Source organism: Diadema antillarum, unplaced genomic scaffold (assembly GCF_040938485.1).
Source record: "Diadema antillarum isolate AM-2024a unplaced genomic scaffold, OU_Dant_1.0 seq00002098_RagTag, whole genome shotgun sequence".
Classification (NCBI taxonomy): Eukaryota; Metazoa; Echinodermata; class Echinoidea; order Diadematoida; family Diadematidae; genus Diadema; species Diadema antillarum.
Window position 1 is genome coordinate 230,912 of NW_027272742.1, and position 20,736 is coordinate 251,647.

A 20,736-nucleotide genomic window follows, 5' to 3' on the forward strand; every position below is an offset into this window, starting at 1 on the left:
CCATAGAAACATTTTTTTTTAAAATAAAACATATCTGCAATAACCACACATAACTGTAATTGCCATGGTAACAAGGGTGGTCCACAAGGGGTTTGAGCATGTTGTTGCCACATGCTAAAATTCTTGTGCAACATCCTCAAAAGCCAACAACATGCCATGCAACATCCTTGAAAATTGGCAACATGCTCAAAATAAAACGAAATCAAACATGTGAAAAACATAATATGCAAATCTTGAGAAACATTAAACTCCTTAGAAAATTTGTGTGCAAAACATAAGCAATAAATTGGGAAATAAATTGTGAAATGTTGCGAGCACTCATGATGTGCACTACGCACACATGAAATTTCCACAATATTCCCATTCACAGCTGGCAACATGCTCAAATTCCAAGTTGTAGACCACCCTGAACAACTGATATACAATGTGTGCTCAAAGGTGATCGGCTGTTTAATAACCCAGCTGCTACTGTGGAAACTTGCATATCTTGCGAATTCTAGCAAACCTCTTTCCCTGGTCACATTCGTACGACATCCCCCTTATACCACCACCAACGATTTATGGAGTAGATTCCAGGGTAATCCAACCTCCAGCCCTACCAAAGGTATCATTAAAGCCTCTTTTGCTAGAGTATCTCTCTAAGTCCCATCAGAGTTTGTCTGAAAATTGTACTTGAGATCAAAATAAATGACAGTTGAGACAATCATGCATGAAAAATGCAACACATTCACACTAAACTTCCCTTACCTTTAATATTTCTGAAGTAGTTTGAGTGCATTTTCAGCACATCTTCAAGCAAGAACTATTATAGTATAGGGGTTTTATTCAGCATATTAGATTGGGTGTCAAGAAACTGTCACTTTAGTGTACAATGAATCAACTGTACTTTGAACCCCTTAATAATGTCTTTCTGAGTTCACATAATCGAAAGTATTTTCAAGGGGCATTAAATGAAAATTATGTTCTTCACAAATTAAATACCAAACTGCTGAGCAATGGTCTCACAAACTGCAATGTTCTGAAGATCAGCACTAGGTTGGACAGCCCTGCTCCCTTTTCCATGTACATCTGCGCCCATGAGAATCTGATAAAACCCAGTTCACAAAACACACTAAACAGTTCTTTCACACAATTTTGATAGTATGTGACATTGTACTGGATATGGGCTCTTCAAATCCACTTTCAAGTCATGTAAACACACTTTGAAGCAAGCCACTGCTTCTGGCTCCTGGTTTGCGGGGCATCAATGACATCACTTGATGAGACATTTCCTTGGTATGTAACATCTTCATCATCTTCCAATCATAAGCCTGAATGCTTCAGTCTTGTTTGAATGGCTCATACAACTTCTAAAATTCATCATAGGAGGTAAAATACTGAGCTGGTGCTTTTTATTTGACTGTTAAGACAACTACAGATTTTGTAGTGTCATACAACGACATACAAGTTCATGTTGCATTCTCATTGCAACACCTTAACAAATGTGGGCAAAATTGGGTACTACACATGAGAAAATCCAGCATTTGCAAAAATATTCTTTAAAAATAGATGCTCAGAGATTTGTGAAATTTCGAAGCCGTATCACGAATAAGAATGGCAATGATGAAGATGACATTACAAGTTACCCTATAACAGCATTCAGAATGTCTATGCAATTTTAGAATAAATGATTTCAGTGCAGCACTGATTACCATACCAATACCAACAAATGGTGCAGAAGGACATACTGTATATTGTACAATCCAATCACCACCATCTCAATGTTTTTGACATCCCACAAACAACATACGGTGCAGGCATAGGTACAGACTGTACATATTGTACATATCTGCAGCTGTAAATAATCGCTCTCAGGGCATAAAAAACCAACCACAATAACAAAAAGAACAAAAAAATCCCCAAAACAACTACAACAAAACCAAAGGCATAACAGTCTGATGATGGGGAGAGCAGAGATACACCATACTGTATATAATGAAGGATATATGACTGTTATTAACCCTGCACCAATCCAAGATATATACTACCTTTTCCTCCATCGCCAGTTTTTAGAAAATTTGAATGAAAATTATGTATGATGATAAGTAATTTTTTTTCTTTTAAATCTGAATGACCATGATACATGTCAAGCATGGCATACTATGTAAACAATTTTAAAACTTTAAAAGAGGAACAAAGAATAAATATAAGAGGAAGAAAATATGAGTTGTGCAGATTGGCTACATGTCATGCTGAAGGAAAAGAGAATGTACATTATCTGAAAAAAATAATAATAATAATGAATAAATGAAAGAGGTACATGCATCAGACGATCCAGATGTTGAGGAGTGACAACAAAACAATGAAATGGCTTGGAGGACTAAACTACCCAACATTTAACAGAAAGAATGACAATTATGGCAACAATGGCACAAAAATGTTGGCATGCAGAGAAGAAGTCAGTTGATGAAATTATACTTGCAAGGTATTCACATGGAAAAAAAGATCTCATTCGTATTTCTATGTTTAAAACCATCTATTGCGTCATGAGGTATTTAGCCACTTAAAAGAGTCTTCATACAGACTACAAGCCAGTAATGACACATCATAATAAAAAACAGCGCTGCAAGTTTCATAGCACATCGGTCAGCATAATGCAATTCCAAATATTGACGCATTTCAGCACATATGTGTACATGCATACACCACTTAAACTGATTAATGAACAGCATGCTACATGTATTCATTTGAATTCAATTTAGTAATTCTTGCCTCAAGTTGTTTTTATTGCAACTGACTGACAAAATGCCCTTCATCAATAAACACTGATCATTCAGTGTCTAAGTAGTAGTCGCGATAAATGGCAAAGAATAATTGGCATTTATTCATGTTGATGAAGGACAATTTGTAAATCAATAGTATGCAGTTTGACAACAAAATTTTGTAATGTGAAATAAACTGAGATCTCCCAAAGCTCCCTTTGACACTAAATCCTTTCAAGGATATAAAGCCACTCAGAGGAATGACATGTATTCTTTATTATGCAAAACTCCAATAGCAAACACCTCTGGACTATAACTTGCTACCATTATATCTTCTCAGAAAAGAGACTACAGGAAAATTATGTCAGTTGGCTTTTTAGGGAACAGAAAAATATTTTCATTCGTACCACCAACTTCACATCGAATACATGTTTATGAATACTGATGAGATCTTTTTCCCATGTGAATATAGTCTTTAGATGCATGCCTAGTAGTTGAAGAGAGAGAGAGAGGATGCTTGAGTATTAAGAAAAGGACAAGGAGGTAATTATATAATTGTGCATCCGAGCAAATTTTCCTGACATGCCATTGTCAAAGTTTACCTCCTCCAAGCATGACGGTTGAAAGTCTTCCTTTTCCCATTTCTGGATAAACGTTTGGGTGAATCACAGATCAAGTTTTGCTTACACTTACAAACGGTCAAAATATACTCAATAATAAAAAATGAAAGGAATCAAAAGCAACAATCACATTTTGAATCTTGGTAAATTACCACTAGCAATCTTTCCAAGTTAATGAACCTCAATGTTTAGCAATGGCCTCACAGCCAGACTGCATTAATACAAACGCTGCGTAAGAACAAAAATGAAAGTAGTGGGCATGAGCCAAGGAATTTACTTGACTGTGTATAGTTGTTCTTTTTTATGAAGTAATGGTGGCAAGCAAACTCATGTGAGTGTGTGCATTTCACTGAGACTGTAACAAATGACACTTACCACTAGAATATTAAAGACAGCATGACTTTACTTCGAATGACAATTGTATTGGGAAAAAAAAAATTGTTTCTCTGCTAAAAGGTAAAATGTTGATGTTTTTGGTAGCATCATGAATTATGTGAATATTGTGTGATAATAATCAAAGCATGGTAGGTTTCAAAGTACAAATGCTGGCATCTCTGATTATTTATGTACTGATGCATGCTTTTATGCACAGTGTGTTACCTACTAGTACAATTATGTAAATACACAATACTATCTTTATCACAGGGAAAACATCAAATGAATGGTAACTACACATACAAAGATGTATATTGTACAGTGTAGTGATTATATCCAATGGAATATGAAAAGAGATGTTTTTAAAAAATGATTTTCTAAAATGTAAAAACAAGAATTTTGTATAATGCACTCTTCTTCACTTTGGTCTACAATGGTGTTACACTGATTGTGATTTTTCATATTTCATGCAAATGTAAACCACATACAGGAGAATAGTAGTTTTGTGCATAATTCTCTCTGGTTTCTACCATACTCACTTCATCTGCTCTCTCTGGGTTCCAGAACATGATGTTACCATGGTTCTGTACACGGGGCACATGAATTGGCTTCCCACTGTCTATGGACGCAAAGCTGTGAAGAAAAGAAGGGGAAGGTTTATTAGCAGTCAACCATTGTCAGGGGGATTGGCAGGGTTCGATATAAGTCAGCAATGAAATTGTCAGGGTGGGGGAGGAAAGAAGTATTATGGAGAGCAATATAGAATGGATCATCTTGATGTGACAGCATACAATGGGGCTTTATATTATCCACACATTCACCACTCAATGCTGAACATTTGAGCTGAATACTGTAAAGGTGGAAATTTTCATGGTGTTGAAATTTTCGTGCATTTCACGCAACCAGAACCTAGCGTGAAAATAAAAGCACACAAATATTTTGCTTGCCATATGTTCCTGTACTTGATGTCTTGATTCCGTGGAATTAAAAACATGCGAAACTCCTCTTGCCCATCCTAACACGAAAAACTAATCACTTTTACAGTAGCTAAGAAGAAAATTATGTAATGAACCAAATAATCCAACTCTGATTTTGATGTGTACAATGAAAATTTATTCCATGAGAAGACATTTCTGTTTATTTTCTTAGGAGCAAAGGGTCAAGCATGCACTGCACCAACATTGAAGCAAACATCAATAGTAAACCTGGGTCTGCCATCAATGTAAATCATCATTACCTGATTCCTTTCATGTCCCGGAAGAGCACTTTGTTCAGCATGAAGCCAGCGTCGTCGGGCGTGGCAGCCACGTACCGCAGGCAGGTGGGGCCGCGGGTCAGGTTGATGTCGTTGCGCTCCAAGAGGGCGATGTTGGCACTGATGCGCTTCCCACGCCCATGCTGGTCTGCATCCTGTGTATAATTAGTGCATTGGTTGTATTAATGCCGCATGTAGATTGATACTGCATTTCTTTGTTGGGAGATGGAATAAGTGCTGTATATGCCATATATTTTGCAAGGGTTCTATCTTCAGGAATTTTGCAAGTTGGGTGCCATTCCCGAATTTCATAGCACGCAAAAAAAAAAAAAATATTAACCCTGATCTTGAAATAAACACAATGTGCATACGTACATATACTGGTATGCAGTATGTTACAGTGTACAGGAACAGAGTGTGTGATAATACGATAAGTCAGGTTTGCAAGTCTTGGTACGCCTACAGTTTGAATGGATGCACGCACTTCCCGATTTATCCAATCACGGCTGTGCTCCCTGATCATGAATTCAACCATTCATGATATTATCGGGAAATCCTGATTCGATACTGAGTATTCAGCAGTATTGTCATCAGTAATATAATTAAGATCACACTCTTTCAATACTGGGGGGTGGGGGAATTTGTCAACAGGAAAAAATTTGTATACAAACCTTAGTCTTTTTCAGTCTGTTTCTTAGATTTGTTACTGACAAAAAAAAAATAAAGACAGTATAAAAGACTTCTCTTCATGCCTACCTTGTAGAGAGAGTTGAAGACACACTTATAGACAGGCTGCATGCTACCAGCACTGGTCTCAGCAGACTGGATGATGGAGGCTAACCACTTCTTCCTTGCCTGGCCACGAATTCTCTCCTCATAGGATCTCTGAAAGACAGCAAGTCATCAAAAAACAATCAGTCTCCAGGAATGGTTGCCATGGTAATACTCACCATAGAATGATACGGTACTGTCATAGAGGCACACTGTTTCTTGCACGTCAGTATATATTTCTTTTCATATCAAAGTACATTTATATGATAATGAAATATGTCAAAACCATATATTTCAACATGGAGGCAAATGAAAATCATATTTCTCTTAAAATTAAAAAAAAAAAGTTATTTGTAGAACAATCTTACAACAATAAACATTATCCCAGAAATTATGTAAAAAGGATCCTAACCGTATATGTGAGATATGTCACATTCAAGAAGGGTTTGCATCTTTCATGAACATTCAACATCATGAGATTTTCAACAACAAAAAAATATAAAAAGTAATACTGCTCCAAGAAAATCGAGAGTTCCACTTGAAGACAGAGAGAGAGCGAGAAAGATTTCGTCGCTGGGGCGACAAGACCTCGTATCTACAAAATGTCAAATGTTCAGGAGAGCCAAAAAACATGGCGGCCAAAGAACTATAACGAATGAGAAAGCCTTTCCTTTGACATGCTGTGGTGGCTTCACTTTTGGAGTAAGACAGTTGGGATTTGGACAGGAAATCACTTAACCCATTATTTGACCATTAATGCAAAAAAGTCATTTTCGCCAAAATTTCAGATACAAGGTCTTGTCACCCTAGCGACGATATAGAGAATTAAGACAACAGATGTCTTACATGTACATGTTGCACGACTGTGAGACTACACTGTGTTTAAATGCTACAACTTGTATCTCTTTCCTCTCACCCCCCTCCCCCCCCCCCCCCCAAATAAAGAAGCTCACAGATACACACCAAATTACCAAAAGCAATAATGATATATCTACTCATCATTAACCCACTGAAGACTAGTCTCGAGTATACTGCAGGTGTCTATGGGAAATGCGTGTTATAACAAAATCAGTTTGTTCTCAACGGGTTAAGTGTGCATTCAGGTAACCAAGGGAAGCTTTAGACTCACCTCCACACTTGTCATGAGGAACTCAATGAGGGGGTCAAAGTTGTCCTCCCCACCAGGCAAGAGGGAGCAGACGGCCTCAATGTAGGCCCGGAACTCCTGCTTCGTCAGCCGGTTGTCCAGCTCCTCCTTCTCAAGCTTCTGCTTGGCTGTTTGGCAGAGGACAGAATGAAGTCATTACTCACTGGCCGTGTGTGCCATTTGTCGTTTTTCCCATTACAGCTGTACCTTTTTTCTTTCTTATATAGCTATTATGTCTACTCCACACAACTAAGTAGCAAGCTGTGTTTGCAATCAGAAATCATTATAATGAGCAGGTGGCATACTTAAAGTCCATGCTCAGAGCAAAATACATGAAGTTTCAGATTTTTTCGTTTCCCTTTATTTCTCTTCTTAATATCCTTTTTTCGAAATAGAAATAACATATCATTCTTGTAAGTAACACAGCCACTGACTGTTTCACGCATCTTTTTTTTTATAGAATAGATGCGTATATACTTATAATGTTTCAGGATTTCTCTACAATCACTATAACTCTGCTAAGGCTGAATTGTGACACTAAATACACATAGTGTGTTCACTTTCGATGTGTGTCTGCCTGTCTGTTTTACCGGTACTGTTTTACAGGGAGTTTTTGGTAATATGCACCTTATGCACTCTCTCTCTCTCTCTCTCTCAGCCTTCTTTTAATGCTCTTTGTTGCTCTGTCTATGATCCATTTCACACAATCTATCACTTTCCCACAACCAGGGGTGCACAGCCAAATGATATCCCCACAGCAGGTGACTAGAGCTACATTCCTTCTATTTGAATGTACCGCTTCTGATCTCATCATTACTAGACACAGTGCAATGCAAACGACAACAAACAAAAATGGCTTTGTTCACATTTATGCAACGATTAAAGATAATTTTTCTCTGTCATCCTCTAAATTTTCTCCTTCTGTTTCTTTTTTTTTTTCAGGAAGGGGTGGAAAATTACTAAGAAAATTTATGTGTCATTATTCCTGGGAGTGGGAGCAATTATATACCAACCTCAATGTTCATTTATACTGTCCATTGACAAAGCAAGGCTGCATATTGTGCATGCTGTTCTAGAAATGTGAGGACCCTCTATATCCCCTTTTTGTGCTATAACAATGCAAAACATCAGGGTCTCATTTCAGAAAAGATGCTAGGTTAGCCAATCTTGCTGAAATAGCAGCCTCCTGTAGCAACAGCCAATCAGGAAGTAGGATTCTTGACATTAGTCTGACGTTTGCCATGGCAGCAAACGTTGCTATCGTAGTAACTTTTGATGAAATGGGGCCTTACACCACACATACAGTCTGCCTTGTAGCAGTTTGGTGCTACTTATTTCTTGTGGTTTTCCTGTTCACAGAACTTCACAACGGACCTTTACTGTGTGACACAAAGTACATTATCAAATGCACTAGCAATCCACATCATACTAAGTGTCACTCCCATTGATAAGGTGTGTGCTGGGCAGGCCAATGCCTTACAAACAAAATGCACTGTAACACTCCTGTGATACACAGAGTGTGAATGAAGAAGTTTTCCCTCCACCAGAGAAGAAAAGGAAAACTCGTAGAAGAGCACAAGAAATTGCAGCTTCAAATGTGCAGCAAACTTTGGGAGAAAAAAAGGCTGCAAAAGAGTTTCAAAACTAGGCATACTAAGTTCCTTGGATCCTTGGATCAGTTCACAAAAGTAGAACAATTGGGATTAAAACAAAAAAAAGAACAAAGCAGGCAAACCATGTCATTACAATATACACTGTACATTGCACAATGGGGCACTGTGTTAAAGAGTTTGCAACAGTTACAAAGGTCTAGGACATTTCACATTCTAATAATGAAATATTACGTCTTCAGTTTATACAAAAGTTTCACCATCACCAACAAATGTATCACTGAAACTACATCTTACCAGATCCTATGGCCTAGCTGCCAAGGTGCTCATTAATAACATTGGCATGATAGCAATTCCATACACCTTCAATGAAAATTCCTCCTTACAAGAGGTAACTGTTTTAATGTCCTGTAAATGTTGTGACATGGATAGTAGTCTCAACAAACAAGAAACAGAAACAAGATCCCGCTTTTAACACTGAAGAGTGTGAGGAAGATACAGTGATCCAATATCAATGACAGTAATATGTATGGAAAAGCTTGTTTGGCCTGAGTTCCCTTGTTTCTGTGTTTGTGTGTGCATGCGTGTCTATGTGTTTGCTGTTTGACTTTACTTGGTATACTTACTGCCTTTTTGAAATGGGATCGACAGTAAATATTCTTTGTATCATTATAGTGAATTAAAACATCATCACAAAATGGCTTATTATCCCGATGTGTCAGTTCAAGTTGAAATATATTACTTTTCCTGAAATAGCACTCTCAAACTGTTAAGGTAAGAGTTAATGTCAATTTCTGAATCAGATAAACTGAATATCATTTCATCCTGCGATAGATCAATTCAAAATAAGTCGGCATTCTGCTAATTTAATTGAATCATAGCGTTGCTTACTTGATGTCTCATCAACATTTCCCAACAAGTTTGGAACTGCAAGTATTCAGCTTCCTTCTTTCTTGTTCAGCTAATTCTTGTAAGTTTCCCAATGAATGATGTCAAACTGGTCTAATACTGGAATACGATGCAGCTTAACTTTGAGAGTTATTCAGATGTCGGCTATGACTGCCTTACCTTTGGCCATGATCTTTGATTCCATGTTGTCCTTGAACTTGGAGATGATGGAGTGGAACTCTTCCAGGTCCAGGTACCCGGAGCCATCATTGTCCCACTTGTCAAACAGCTGGTCCACCATCTGGGACCTCTTTGCAGCTTGGGCTTCTTTCCGTGCCTAGTACACATAATTCATGCCAACAATGATATGTAGGAGAGATGATGTCTATGTATGGGTTCATGTGGGGGCAATGTGTCATAGTGGATAAGATGCCTAACTTTTAATCGAAGGACCAGAGTTTGAATCCTGTCCAGTGCTTACGTTCTCGGACAAGATGTTTTTACCTATCACATCCCTCTTGACCCAGGTGTATAAATGACTACCTGGCACTGCTAAGGAAATAATAATGGCAGAGCCCTCTAGTAGAGCAGTAGCAACACTGAAGAGACTATACTCGATAAAGAAGACTGTATAATCATGTCATGCCATGATGATGATGATGATGATGATGATGTTGATGACGACGATGATGATGATGATGGTGATGATGTTGATACTGAGGATGAGGACGATGATCATGATGATGATGCTTATGACTGTGATGTTGATAATGATGATGATGAAAAGGTGGAGAGGATAATGACCATGGTAAAGGTCTCCTCTGTGAAAGGTTGCCACTACTCTGCAGGAGGGTACTGTTATCATTACTACTCAAGAATTGCCAGGCATCTATCTTTACATCTGGTTATAAAACACCTTGTCCACAGATGTTGCATTTTTTATGTTTAGAGCTCTGTAGCCATACCGCTCGACAACGCTGTAATAGGATCACATCAGACTTCTTGAAAGAATTATTTGCAAATGTTGTTGCAGTGTACATATGCTAGACCTGAATGCAAGCAGTGTAAAAAAAAAAAAAAAAAAAAAAAAAGTAGAGCAGTAGAGTAAAGTTCATAAAGCTTTCATTAATACCGAGCACTTGCAACCCTCCAAACCTATCTGGCTCAGTAAGACAAAGGGTTAGAGGTTTAAAACAGAAAAAGGGCGTACTGTACATTCGTAAACAGAGTAATTATGGTCCAATACTGACCTTCTGCAGCCGAAGGAACTTCTCCTGCTCTGTCTCCACGTATCCCTCACTGATGAACTTGACAAGGGACTCCACCACAAACTGAGGTGACTCCTCTCCGAGGAACAGCTCCACCAGCTGGACAAACTGTGAGGTGTTGAGGGCGCTCTCGTCGAACGCACTGCCCGTCCTCGATCCGCTCCGTGTTGTGGGCGTCTTGACGGGAGTCTTTGGGCGATCTGCATTGGTCAATCGCAAAAATTGTGGGGAAATTTCGGACAATAATTACTTTCAGCAGGTCCAAACGACATGTGTAACATTAAGTAAAAAATTGCTACTTTCACTCTACTTTGAAATATTACCAACAAACATAAAAATTTCTTCACTGTGAGTATATACACAAAAAACTTCAAATAGTCCAGTCCACACCCTATAAGAATCACTGGGGTAAGAGCTCATTTTGAAAGAAAATGCTACATTCTGGTATCACTGATAAAATGCAGAAATATCCCTCTATTCTTGATTTGTGTTTCTGACAAAAAATTAAATTTTAAGTCAAAATGCACATACAGGAATATCTAAGTATACTACAAAATTGTGCATGAACATAATATGTAAGTAGAACAAGCCCAAAAAAAAAGTTTTTACTTACAAACAACACTGTGCACATTATTTCAACATCTTAATTTTGGCTTGTGCAAACTCTTGTCCTCTCTAAACCTTGCTTATGGATATAATAGTTACCAAGTGTTTTTTCTTTTGAGTTTGAGGTTTTCGAGTACTTCCGTTAATTTGCAAAAAAAAACAACAACACACTTCATTAGCAATTAAACTTAATAGAAATATTACACAGAGAATGCACTAGTTCAACAGATTAACAATTTGATATTTAGAGGTTTCATAAATACTTCAGCTGTGATGCAAGAAACAATTTATATTGTCCATATAATCAGTCAATAGGATATAAGCACAGTTTTTTTTTTTTCTCTCTCTCTCTCTCTACTGACCATCTGATTTCTCCTCCTTGTGCTTGATGGCATCCTCATGGAAGGACACACTGGTGGACCGGCCAGTGATGGTGTTAGCTGTGGTGGGATGCACAACACCGCCCTCTTTGGCTGACCCTGCTGGAAGCTCTGGGAACTTGTCTAACGGACAAACACAGGAAGGTGGAAATGACAAAATTTAACACAACCTGCCCACAACATTTGATTGACAATTGCTAGTCTTTCATCTTCAAACACTTGCATTATTTCCTATATTCATTTTTTTTTCTTTTGTTTCTGAGTTTCTTGTTTTAGAGATAGTTCCTAAAAATTGCAGTGTACATTCTCATTGCATAAACTACATACAACAAATCATATGTATTTCAGTTGTTTACAATGGTAACTGCACCAATGGTAATTTAACATAATTACAAATCTCCTCACAACACAAGAAAAAGAAGTTAATCTTCGTGCAATTTGTTTTCATTGACAATGTAAGGAATCAATGCATGTGACCTACGTTGACTTAATGAAATTTGCAACATGTTTTTTCTGCCATACCTTCTGCTTGACTCTGACCCACATCAGCTTGGGCACTGGTTTCTCCAGCCGGGACTTGACCCTCAACTTCTCCCACCTCTCCCGCTGGCGGGTCTGTGGCTGGTTTGCTGTTGTCACTCTCTGCGGGAGGGGATGGTTGCTGTTCTTCCACCACAGTGCCAGCAGTCTCCTCACCCTTAGACTCCTCCCCAGCAGCTACCACGGGTTCTGTGGGCTGACTACCAGTCTCTCCGCCAGGAGCTTCGGAAGTTTCTTTGGTTTGTTCGGAAGACTGTTATGACACAATGCAAGTGTTCATACACAGAATAAGAAATTGTGTGACAAATCTATTGTACCATCCATCCACAATAAATGAATGAATGCAAATCTGGATCAATCAGTGATAAACAGATATTTAGATAATAGAACACAATGAAAAAGTCTTATTTACCTATATGAATAAATTGATGATAACAACAATAATGATACGGTCCTTTATACCCACGACAGCCTCTTCAGTTTTAACACTGCTGTCACACAGGACTCTGCCATTATTATCCTAACATTGTCAGATACCCATTATATGCCTTATCAATTATAACACTGTCCTCTTCAATAAATGAACAGGAGAAGAAAAAAATGACAACTGTTCTCACAATAATATGTCATAGAGAAATGGGTAAAACATATGAACAAGAAGATATGCTTTCAGATATCTTTTAAGCCTAATTTTTGTCAATTCCACATACTCTTTTGTGTGTAAAACACTTCAATCATTAAAGTGTGTAGAGCATCCTATAGCATGGAGTTACAAGAGAGATGTAGCTCCATGGTTAAAGCTTCTTGTCATCACTGCCTATTTTTATCACTCTCAAATACACGGCATACGTTCAATGAAGAATAGTGATAGAACAGTGTGTCTGACTTGAGAATAGCTTTACAGAGGAAAGTGGCCTACATGATTAAATCACATTATTCATATGATTCATAACAAGAAGCAAAGAAAACCATTTTGACACAAATTCAAGATACATAATGTTCAGTGCTAGGAGAGATCATTTTCACACAGGGAGCTTGATAAGAGGTTAAGAAAAGTTGTCAATTTGAGGGGTAAAAACACACAGAGTAAGCAAATTAGTTCAAGCACTGGTCATAATGCCATCTGGATATATGCAGCAATCACACTGCAGGAAACTTTGGGTATAATCCACTTGTTTCATCTCAAATGGTTGACAAGACATTAGTCATGTTTTGTTTGAACTGGAATCCTGAAAAGTCAGAAATTTCCCAATTTCCTCATTTTCTTCTTTTGCAAGGTATGATGACTACATTTCAAATCTTAAAAAGAAAAAAAAAAACTCTTAGAAGGGTATACTGTCTGGATACAAGCAAACACATAGTATTATTTGCTCTGCAGTCAGGGATGCCAGTGGCAAATTGCTCTTGGGCCGGAAATTTTTTTCGTGAACGAAATTGATGCGCGAAGCGCGAAGTCCCTTCGGCCGGGGTCCAGGGCCCGCTCAAGGGCCCTGGAAGCTCTGGTGCAATCTGAGCATTTCTGAGGGCTCTTCTTCCCCCAAATCTAATCCAGAGAAATGAATTTGTAGCAAAAATAAAGAAGTCCTAGTGCCGTAAACTCCGTAGTTTTGCTTCGTTCAGCTGACTCGATCGACTCACCATACTCTCTCAGCGCTGTAGCTATAGCGAATGCGCAGCATGATCCATGCACCGCACATATAGTACATCGCCTAGAAATACCACACGTTGTTCGATCGCGATAGCACGTGCTGGTATAACGCTTTCCAGACAATAATGTGGTCGTATTCTAGAAAAAAAAAAAGGAATTTGTAGCAAAAATAAAGAAGTCCTAGTGCCGTAAAATCCGTAGTTTTGCTTCGTTCAGCTGACTCAATCGACTCACCACACCGTCTCAGCGCTGTAGCTATAGCGAGAGCGCAGTATGATTCATGCACCGCGACCGCACATAGTACATCGCATAGAAACACCACACACTGTTCGATCGCTATCATCGCACGTGTTGCATGTCCCAGCTAGCAGCAGCAACATTGCGCTAGTTTTGCATGACAGTCGTTTTGTGATATTCTCATGCCCAAGTATATGCAAAACATACTACGGAAATCGTGAAAGTGAATGTCCCGTAAGTTTAGATGATCATATTTTTTCGTTTTTCTTTCTTTCTTTCTTGTTTCTTTCTCGTGTTTTCCGGCTTTCCCACACAGACGGAAATAATATCACGAAGCCGGAAATTGGACACCAAAATATGAAAAAGCCGGAATTCCGGCTATTGCCGGAAAACTGGTATCCCTGTCTGCAGTGCATTATCATAGCTGATCAAAATATGCAACTTATGCATTTTGGCACTTAACAACACACACATATTTTACTTCTCATAATACAACCCTACCAAAACAAAACAGGATTTCCCATTCATTTGTTTAAACCCATGTTCTAGTTCCCTTTTGTGCTGTTTTGTTTGTTTTGTTCAGTTCATTCTTCATGCCCTACTTTGTTTTTCTGTTTAATAAGGGGAGAGTGGGATGTTAGAAAGATGTTACTGCCACAACTTGGCAGTGCACACAGCAAAACACTTGAATTAGTATCGCTCGGAATTTGTGTTCCAACAAAGTACCCAACAGCAGCAAAGCAGCAAGTACTATGCTATGCGGGAGTGAGAAGCCTTGTTACAATAGATGGTGCTAGTTACACTTGGGAAGCCAGAGGTGATAAGGTGCAGGAGAAAGAGAACTCAAGATTGAGTGTTAGGCAAGGGAAACAGGTCAATGCAGGAGATGCACACCGCAAGTGCATTCACCTCCGCCTGCTCTTCTTTTCCTCCGGTCTCCACGGTGACTGCTTCAGTGGCTGTAACAACGGTCTCCCCATCCTCTGGCCCTGCCTGGGTCTCTGGCTTGGCATCATCAGCTGGTGCTGTCTCTGCCGCCTCTGCCGCCTCCACCGCCTCCTGAGGTGGATCCTCCTTGGGTGCTGCCGCCTCTTGCTCCTGAGGGGCCTCCTGTTTGCTAGCATCATCTTCGTTTGTGACATCTTGGCCAGCCTCTTGCACGGCACCATCAACCACTTCCGATGGTTCATCTTTCTTGTCTTCTTCCACTTTTTCCTTTGTTTCACCATCCTCCTGCACATCGCCATTGTCTTCACTGGTGGCACTCTCCTCCACTTTGGTTACTTGTCCATCACTCTTCTGTTCCTCTGCTTTTCCTTCATCACCTCCCTGTTCCCCATCTCCCTCGGCTTTTCCGTCCCCTTCTGCCCTGGTTTCCTCACTCGCTTTCTCTTCACTCTCCACCTGACCCTCACCTCCTTTCTCACCACCCTCTCCTGCCTCTTTGGCCCCCGCACTCTCACCCTCAACAATGCCCCCCTCCCCTGCTGGAGCGGCTTCCCCCTCTGCAACTTCTTGCTTTACCTCCTCCTTCGGAGCGTCTGCCGGGGCAGTTTCCCCGTCGGCTTTCTCTGCCGCGGCAGCGCCTCCGTCATCTTTGCTCCCATCGGCATTTTTTGCCTCATCTCCGGGGGCCTCCTGCTCCCTGACGCTTCGCACCGATGCTATGGAGCTCCCTTCAGATATAATGCTCTCTGAATCATCTGTTTCAGTCAGCTCAATAACGGGCCCTGTTGATTAATCACAATCGCAACAAACAATGTCATGAGCCCATCTGTGTGTATATACAAGGTAAAGAATAACTCACATCTGAACCTCTCGTGGAAAAGAATGCATACACATCTTTGATGATTCACAATCTGAAATTGCCTGGTGCACAGTTCCTATGGTGCTGATGAATCTCTTGCTCTGCCTACGGACCAATATGCAAGATGTTGCCACCAGACAGCAATTTTACCAGCTGTCATATTCTGTCTTCTGTGACACTATAGAAAGTTCAAAGATTACAGTGTAAATTACATACCTCAAAATGCATTTGCCTTATTGAAAGTCATTTCATCATTGTGTACCTGTTGCATTTGCTGAGATCAAACCTCAAATAACCCCACCGAAAAGTGGATAGTCACATATATCTACAGCTGCAGCTGCATTCTATGTTAAACTGATGACTACACAGGCAAGAAAATGTACAGCAGATCATATACGGAAACCTGAACATGATTCACATAGAAGCCAAACTTCAACCTCCCATTTCATTTTGACAAATTGTGCTGTCTTACATATCCTTAAATAATTCCCTTTGAAAAAAAAAAAAAAAATGAATGTTTATAAAAGTTTGAGAAGCATAATTGTGCAGTCTTGAATATCTTTCAACAAGAAGCACACTGAACATCTCTTACATTTCTTGGGGTTGCGCAGGTGCCGCTTGATGGTCCACGGCACGTTGTCCCAGAAGTTCTCGAACAGGCCCAGGACCCGGTGCCGGTTTACAACACCAACCTCGGCGTGGTCGATGTTGCCAAAGAGCTCCATGAGGATGTCGCGTCGTGCCTCCAGCACTGCAGCATGCCGGTAGGCCACCGCACACTGGGCAAGGTGCTGCATCAGCGAGTCATACAGATCCGGCGACAGGTTGATGATGTATTGCTTGAGATACTGTACAGAAAGTGTTAAAAAATGAATGCATATGACCATTTCAAACCTGCAAAGTGGGGCTTAAAGGGATCGTACAGTTCTGGTTGAGACCTAATTTCAGGTTTCTAACATTTTTAGGTGAGATAATGAGAAATCTCATATGAAATATGAAAGAGCATGAAATTTTATGACGAAATCAACGTTTATTTTATAAAGATTGGTTTTGAAATGGCTGAGATATCCAAAAAAGAACGATTCTAGTAAAGTGTGGGACCCACACTTTGTAACAATCGCTTTGTTTTTACTTTGTTTTTGGATGTTTCAGTTATTCCAAACCCGATTTTCATCAATAAACTTTGAATTCCTCTTAAAATGGTAGGCTCTGTACTATATCATAAGTGTTTTCTTGGTATCTTTCAAAAATTTAAAAGCCTAATTCTCATCTCAACCAAAACTGTACTATCCCTTTAAGATCAAAATGAATAAAATGAAATGGAGAAATACATACTGATGCTATTTCATTGATTGCTGCAAAGAATAAATTTTGTCCCAGACATTACTTTTTACAAATTTGTCCCAGACATTACTTTTTACAAATTTGTCCCAGACATTACTTTTTAGTAATTTTACAAATTTGTCCCACATATATTCTGACTCAGATACGCTGTCTGCAAAAGGCATTGCATGAACCAGGATGTTCTTTGTAGTAACATGCATGTACTCGCCTCAAAGACATAAACCATAATCACTCTTCCAGAGTGAATCATCTGAATTATGTAACAGGATGTATACTTTCTCTGCATTATAGAACACTGAATGATTAACTGACAAAATGGATTGGTTATTTTGGATCTTGGCTAGACAACCCGCCATTGGTATTCAGAGTTTGTTTAATACAACTGGGCAAGGAATACCATTGTCATACCAACACATGAATTACAGTCATACCAACACAGCATGCAATGCAAGAAATGGTTGTATGACCACATGTAGAAAGGCAGAGTTGCTAGTACCCACGTAATAGTGGAGAACATCTTGAATGCCTCTGTCTGATCACTGAACAGTTATGATCAATATCTGGCATTCAATCTTAGCAAGTCAAAACTTCATAAAAAAAGCAAGCTGTATCAACAAGTCAGCGGATATCACACTGCTGTGCATATAAGTTACATCACCCTTCACTGTTAGTCAGAACAGACACAAGACATGAACTGATTTTTTACAAAGTGCTATCATAGACCACTTTTTTAAGTTCCAGGACACTGACATGGTACACATCTCCTAATGTGCTTTTTAAAGCATAGCACAGCAAACTTACTGTGGCAAAGCTTTCCTCATTCAGTTGGTCGTCAGTTGCTTCAAGCTTCTGCAGTTCCTCTATAAAGTTGGCAGCTACAAACAAGAGTGGACATGAATCACATCTTTAATAATAATGAGTGTCAGAATAGAGATGATTTCAATCATCAATTTGTGATCCTTCGTTGATCAGTTCGGCCCATTAAAAGTAAATCTCTTAAGAAGGATTACCTGCACATACCTTAAAAGCCTACCCGAGTATTGCTTGACCAAGCAACAGTTAACTCTTTTGAAGTGTATTTCAATCTGTGGAAAGGTAGGTAGCGTGAATTCAGTCAGAAAACTTGTCGCTTCAAATTGGTTTTCCATGTGTTTCAGTTGTTTCTTTTAAATGCATTAATTTGCCACAAAGAAATGAGGAGAGAGAGAGAGACTAAGAAATGAACGCACTTCACAACTAAGTAGCTCTGACAATCACATATTTTCCCAAGTTGATGTGCTGTGGATTATGTGGATTAACATACAATGTAAATTGTGTATGTGTTACTAGAGTATTGCACGATTCACTCAGGTCACTGACCGTGTTCTACATTGCATACCACTAAATTCCCTGTCTCCCCTCTTTATCTTTCTACTTCTTTCTCCCTCACATTTTCCAATCTTATAAAAGCCCTGTTCAAATTACAGGGTGGATTTCCTACAGAAATTCCCACTTCCCATGCCTTAATTTGCTGAATCAATCAATCAAACGAGCAAACAAACTAACAAACAATCATTCACAGGGTACCTTTTTTGAATTCTTCTGGTAGACTTTCAAGCACATCACAGTATGAAGTGAGGGAGTTCTGAATGGCGCGCTGGGCAACAAGGCCATCACTTTCCAGAAGCCAGTCAGTATAGTGTTTGCGAATCTGTGCAGAGCGTCGACTCTTCTCTCGGGTTTTGAGGTTCTCTGTCCGCTCGATCTCCTCGCGTTTTCGCCTTGTTTCTGCCTTAACTCTGGCAAGCCTGTGTCATGAGAGTGATTAAAAAAAACCTCTTGAACATTAGCAGACAAACACTTTACAACTTTAAGCCATTAGTTTCCAATTATGAGCACACTGTACATTTTGTATGCCGTTTATGACAAATTCTGGTCAGATGGCAGTATGAGCCCATGAAAGTGAATTCAAACATTATCATAATTATACATTGTATGTGCATGAATCTTGCTTTGAACTTTATTACTTATTAAGTAATTGAATGAAAATTCATGCCCCTCCATCCCCCCTCCCCCCCCCCCCCCCACAAAAAAAAGAGGTTTCTTTTAAGAGAAATGTACTGCAAAAGGAGAACACATGGCTTCCAGGAAAGGCTCTCTTCATTGTCAAACCTAGAATATGCTTACATTCCTTTACAGCAACAACCAAAAGAAAAATAAATAAATAAATAAATATTCATCAGTATGACACAAACCTGTTATCTTCAAAGGAGAAAACAAACTGTTTGAGTTCATCTGTAACTTCTTGCAGTCCACGGATGTATGGTGATGCCTCAGGGAAGTTGCTGTATCTAGGGTTGTTCCTCATGAGGTACTGTGCCAAGAAATTCAATGGGTTAAAGTTTGGGTCAGCCGCATTCTTTTCCGTCAAATCACGCCTCTCAGCTTCCATCAAGAGCTTTTCTATGCCCATGATCAGGGTGGGCAATAATTTGTCCAGCAGGTATGCCCTAGCATCAACTGTCATTTCATTTTTATTGAGCCACTCCACAGCCAGAGCGTCGATTGGAATGCGACGAGCAAGCTTCTGCTTTTCTTCCTGAATGTTTTTAATCCGCTGCCTTCTTTCTTCCCTCCGCTCCTTGAAACGTTCAATGATTTTCTGTTCGTGGAATCGCTTCCATCTCCTCACTGCAGTTTTGACAATTGGGCTGAGATACTCATTCAGTTCTTTCTTCTCGTGCAGTGACCGAACAGACGGAGGACGTTCGGAGGATGGAGTGGAGCGTGCATTGGAGGATGGGCGGGGCAAAGGGGCGTACTTTATGCGACCTCCTGATCCATGTCTACTGTGGGGAATAGCATTGTCAGCAAATCCCACCCTTGATGAAGACCTGGAGCCTGACTGGGATGGTGGTCGGGGCTCCGCGAAGCTGCGACTCCCAGCTGGGCTGACAGCCTGCACTTCAGCCATGATCTATCCTTTGCAAAGCCTCTGCAACTTGCTGTAGAGTAACAAAAAAAAATGAAATGTTAAAAAAATCAGAAAGCTGGATTGTCATTTTTACTTGATAATTTCACAAATTTGGTTGAAATATGGACTATGGTTGAAATTAGATTCAAGTTAGGAATTTACTAATAGTCGAACAAGAACTTTTTAAACTCGTATTAATTAAAGAAAATGTAAAGATTGATTTGCAATGAGGCCATGACATGAGGGCATATCATTAAGAAACCTAACGCCGAACGGTTAGAAAATCTAGAGACTCGAGTCTAAGTTTACGTCCTAAGATTTCTAAATTTTCGAAGCTCATGATCAGATCATGTTGAACAAATTCCTAATTTTTGGTATCTAAACTCATACCTCAGATCGTAAATACATCTATATCGAAAAAGACCACGTGAAAGTGCATTATTAACAAATCTGGTCATGCAGCATGATGTCTGGACCGACCCTGGTAAAAATTGTGTTCTACATTACAGGCAGGGCAAACTCAACTTCCAACGAGTGGGACCAACA

At 39.5% G+C, this 20,736-nt stretch overlaps 1 protein-coding gene across 1 annotated transcript in view; it reads right to left on the bottom strand.

The window, feature by feature from the left end:
- LOC139713930 (EF-hand calcium-binding domain-containing protein 5-like) overlaps positions 1-20,736 on the bottom strand; it is a 34,916-nt gene that overhangs the window by 13,995 nt on the left and 185 nt on the right. The window contains exons 2-15 of the mRNA XM_071625649.1: positions 19,472-20,221; positions 18,804-19,024; positions 18,039-18,112; positions 16,486-16,741; positions 14,996-15,816; positions 12,184-12,454; positions 11,644-11,784; positions 10,658-10,875; positions 9,588-9,744; positions 6,892-7,037; positions 5,748-5,876; positions 4,974-5,146; positions 4,276-4,369; positions 3,344-3,385 (exon numbers count right to left, since the gene is read on the bottom strand). Of these exons, the coding sequence (XP_071481750.1) occupies positions 3,344-3,385; positions 4,276-4,369; positions 4,974-5,146; positions 5,748-5,876; positions 6,892-7,037; positions 9,588-9,744; positions 10,658-10,875; positions 11,644-11,784; positions 12,184-12,454; positions 14,996-15,816; positions 16,486-16,741; positions 18,039-18,112; positions 18,804-19,024; positions 19,472-20,190 (3,462 nt within the window). The 5' untranslated portion in view covers positions 20,191-20,221. The remainder of the gene's footprint in view (positions 1-3,343; positions 3,386-4,275; positions 4,370-4,973; positions 5,147-5,747; positions 5,877-6,891; positions 7,038-9,587; positions 9,745-10,657; positions 10,876-11,643; positions 11,785-12,183; positions 12,455-14,995; positions 15,817-16,485; positions 16,742-18,038; positions 18,113-18,803; positions 19,025-19,471; positions 20,222-20,736) is intronic.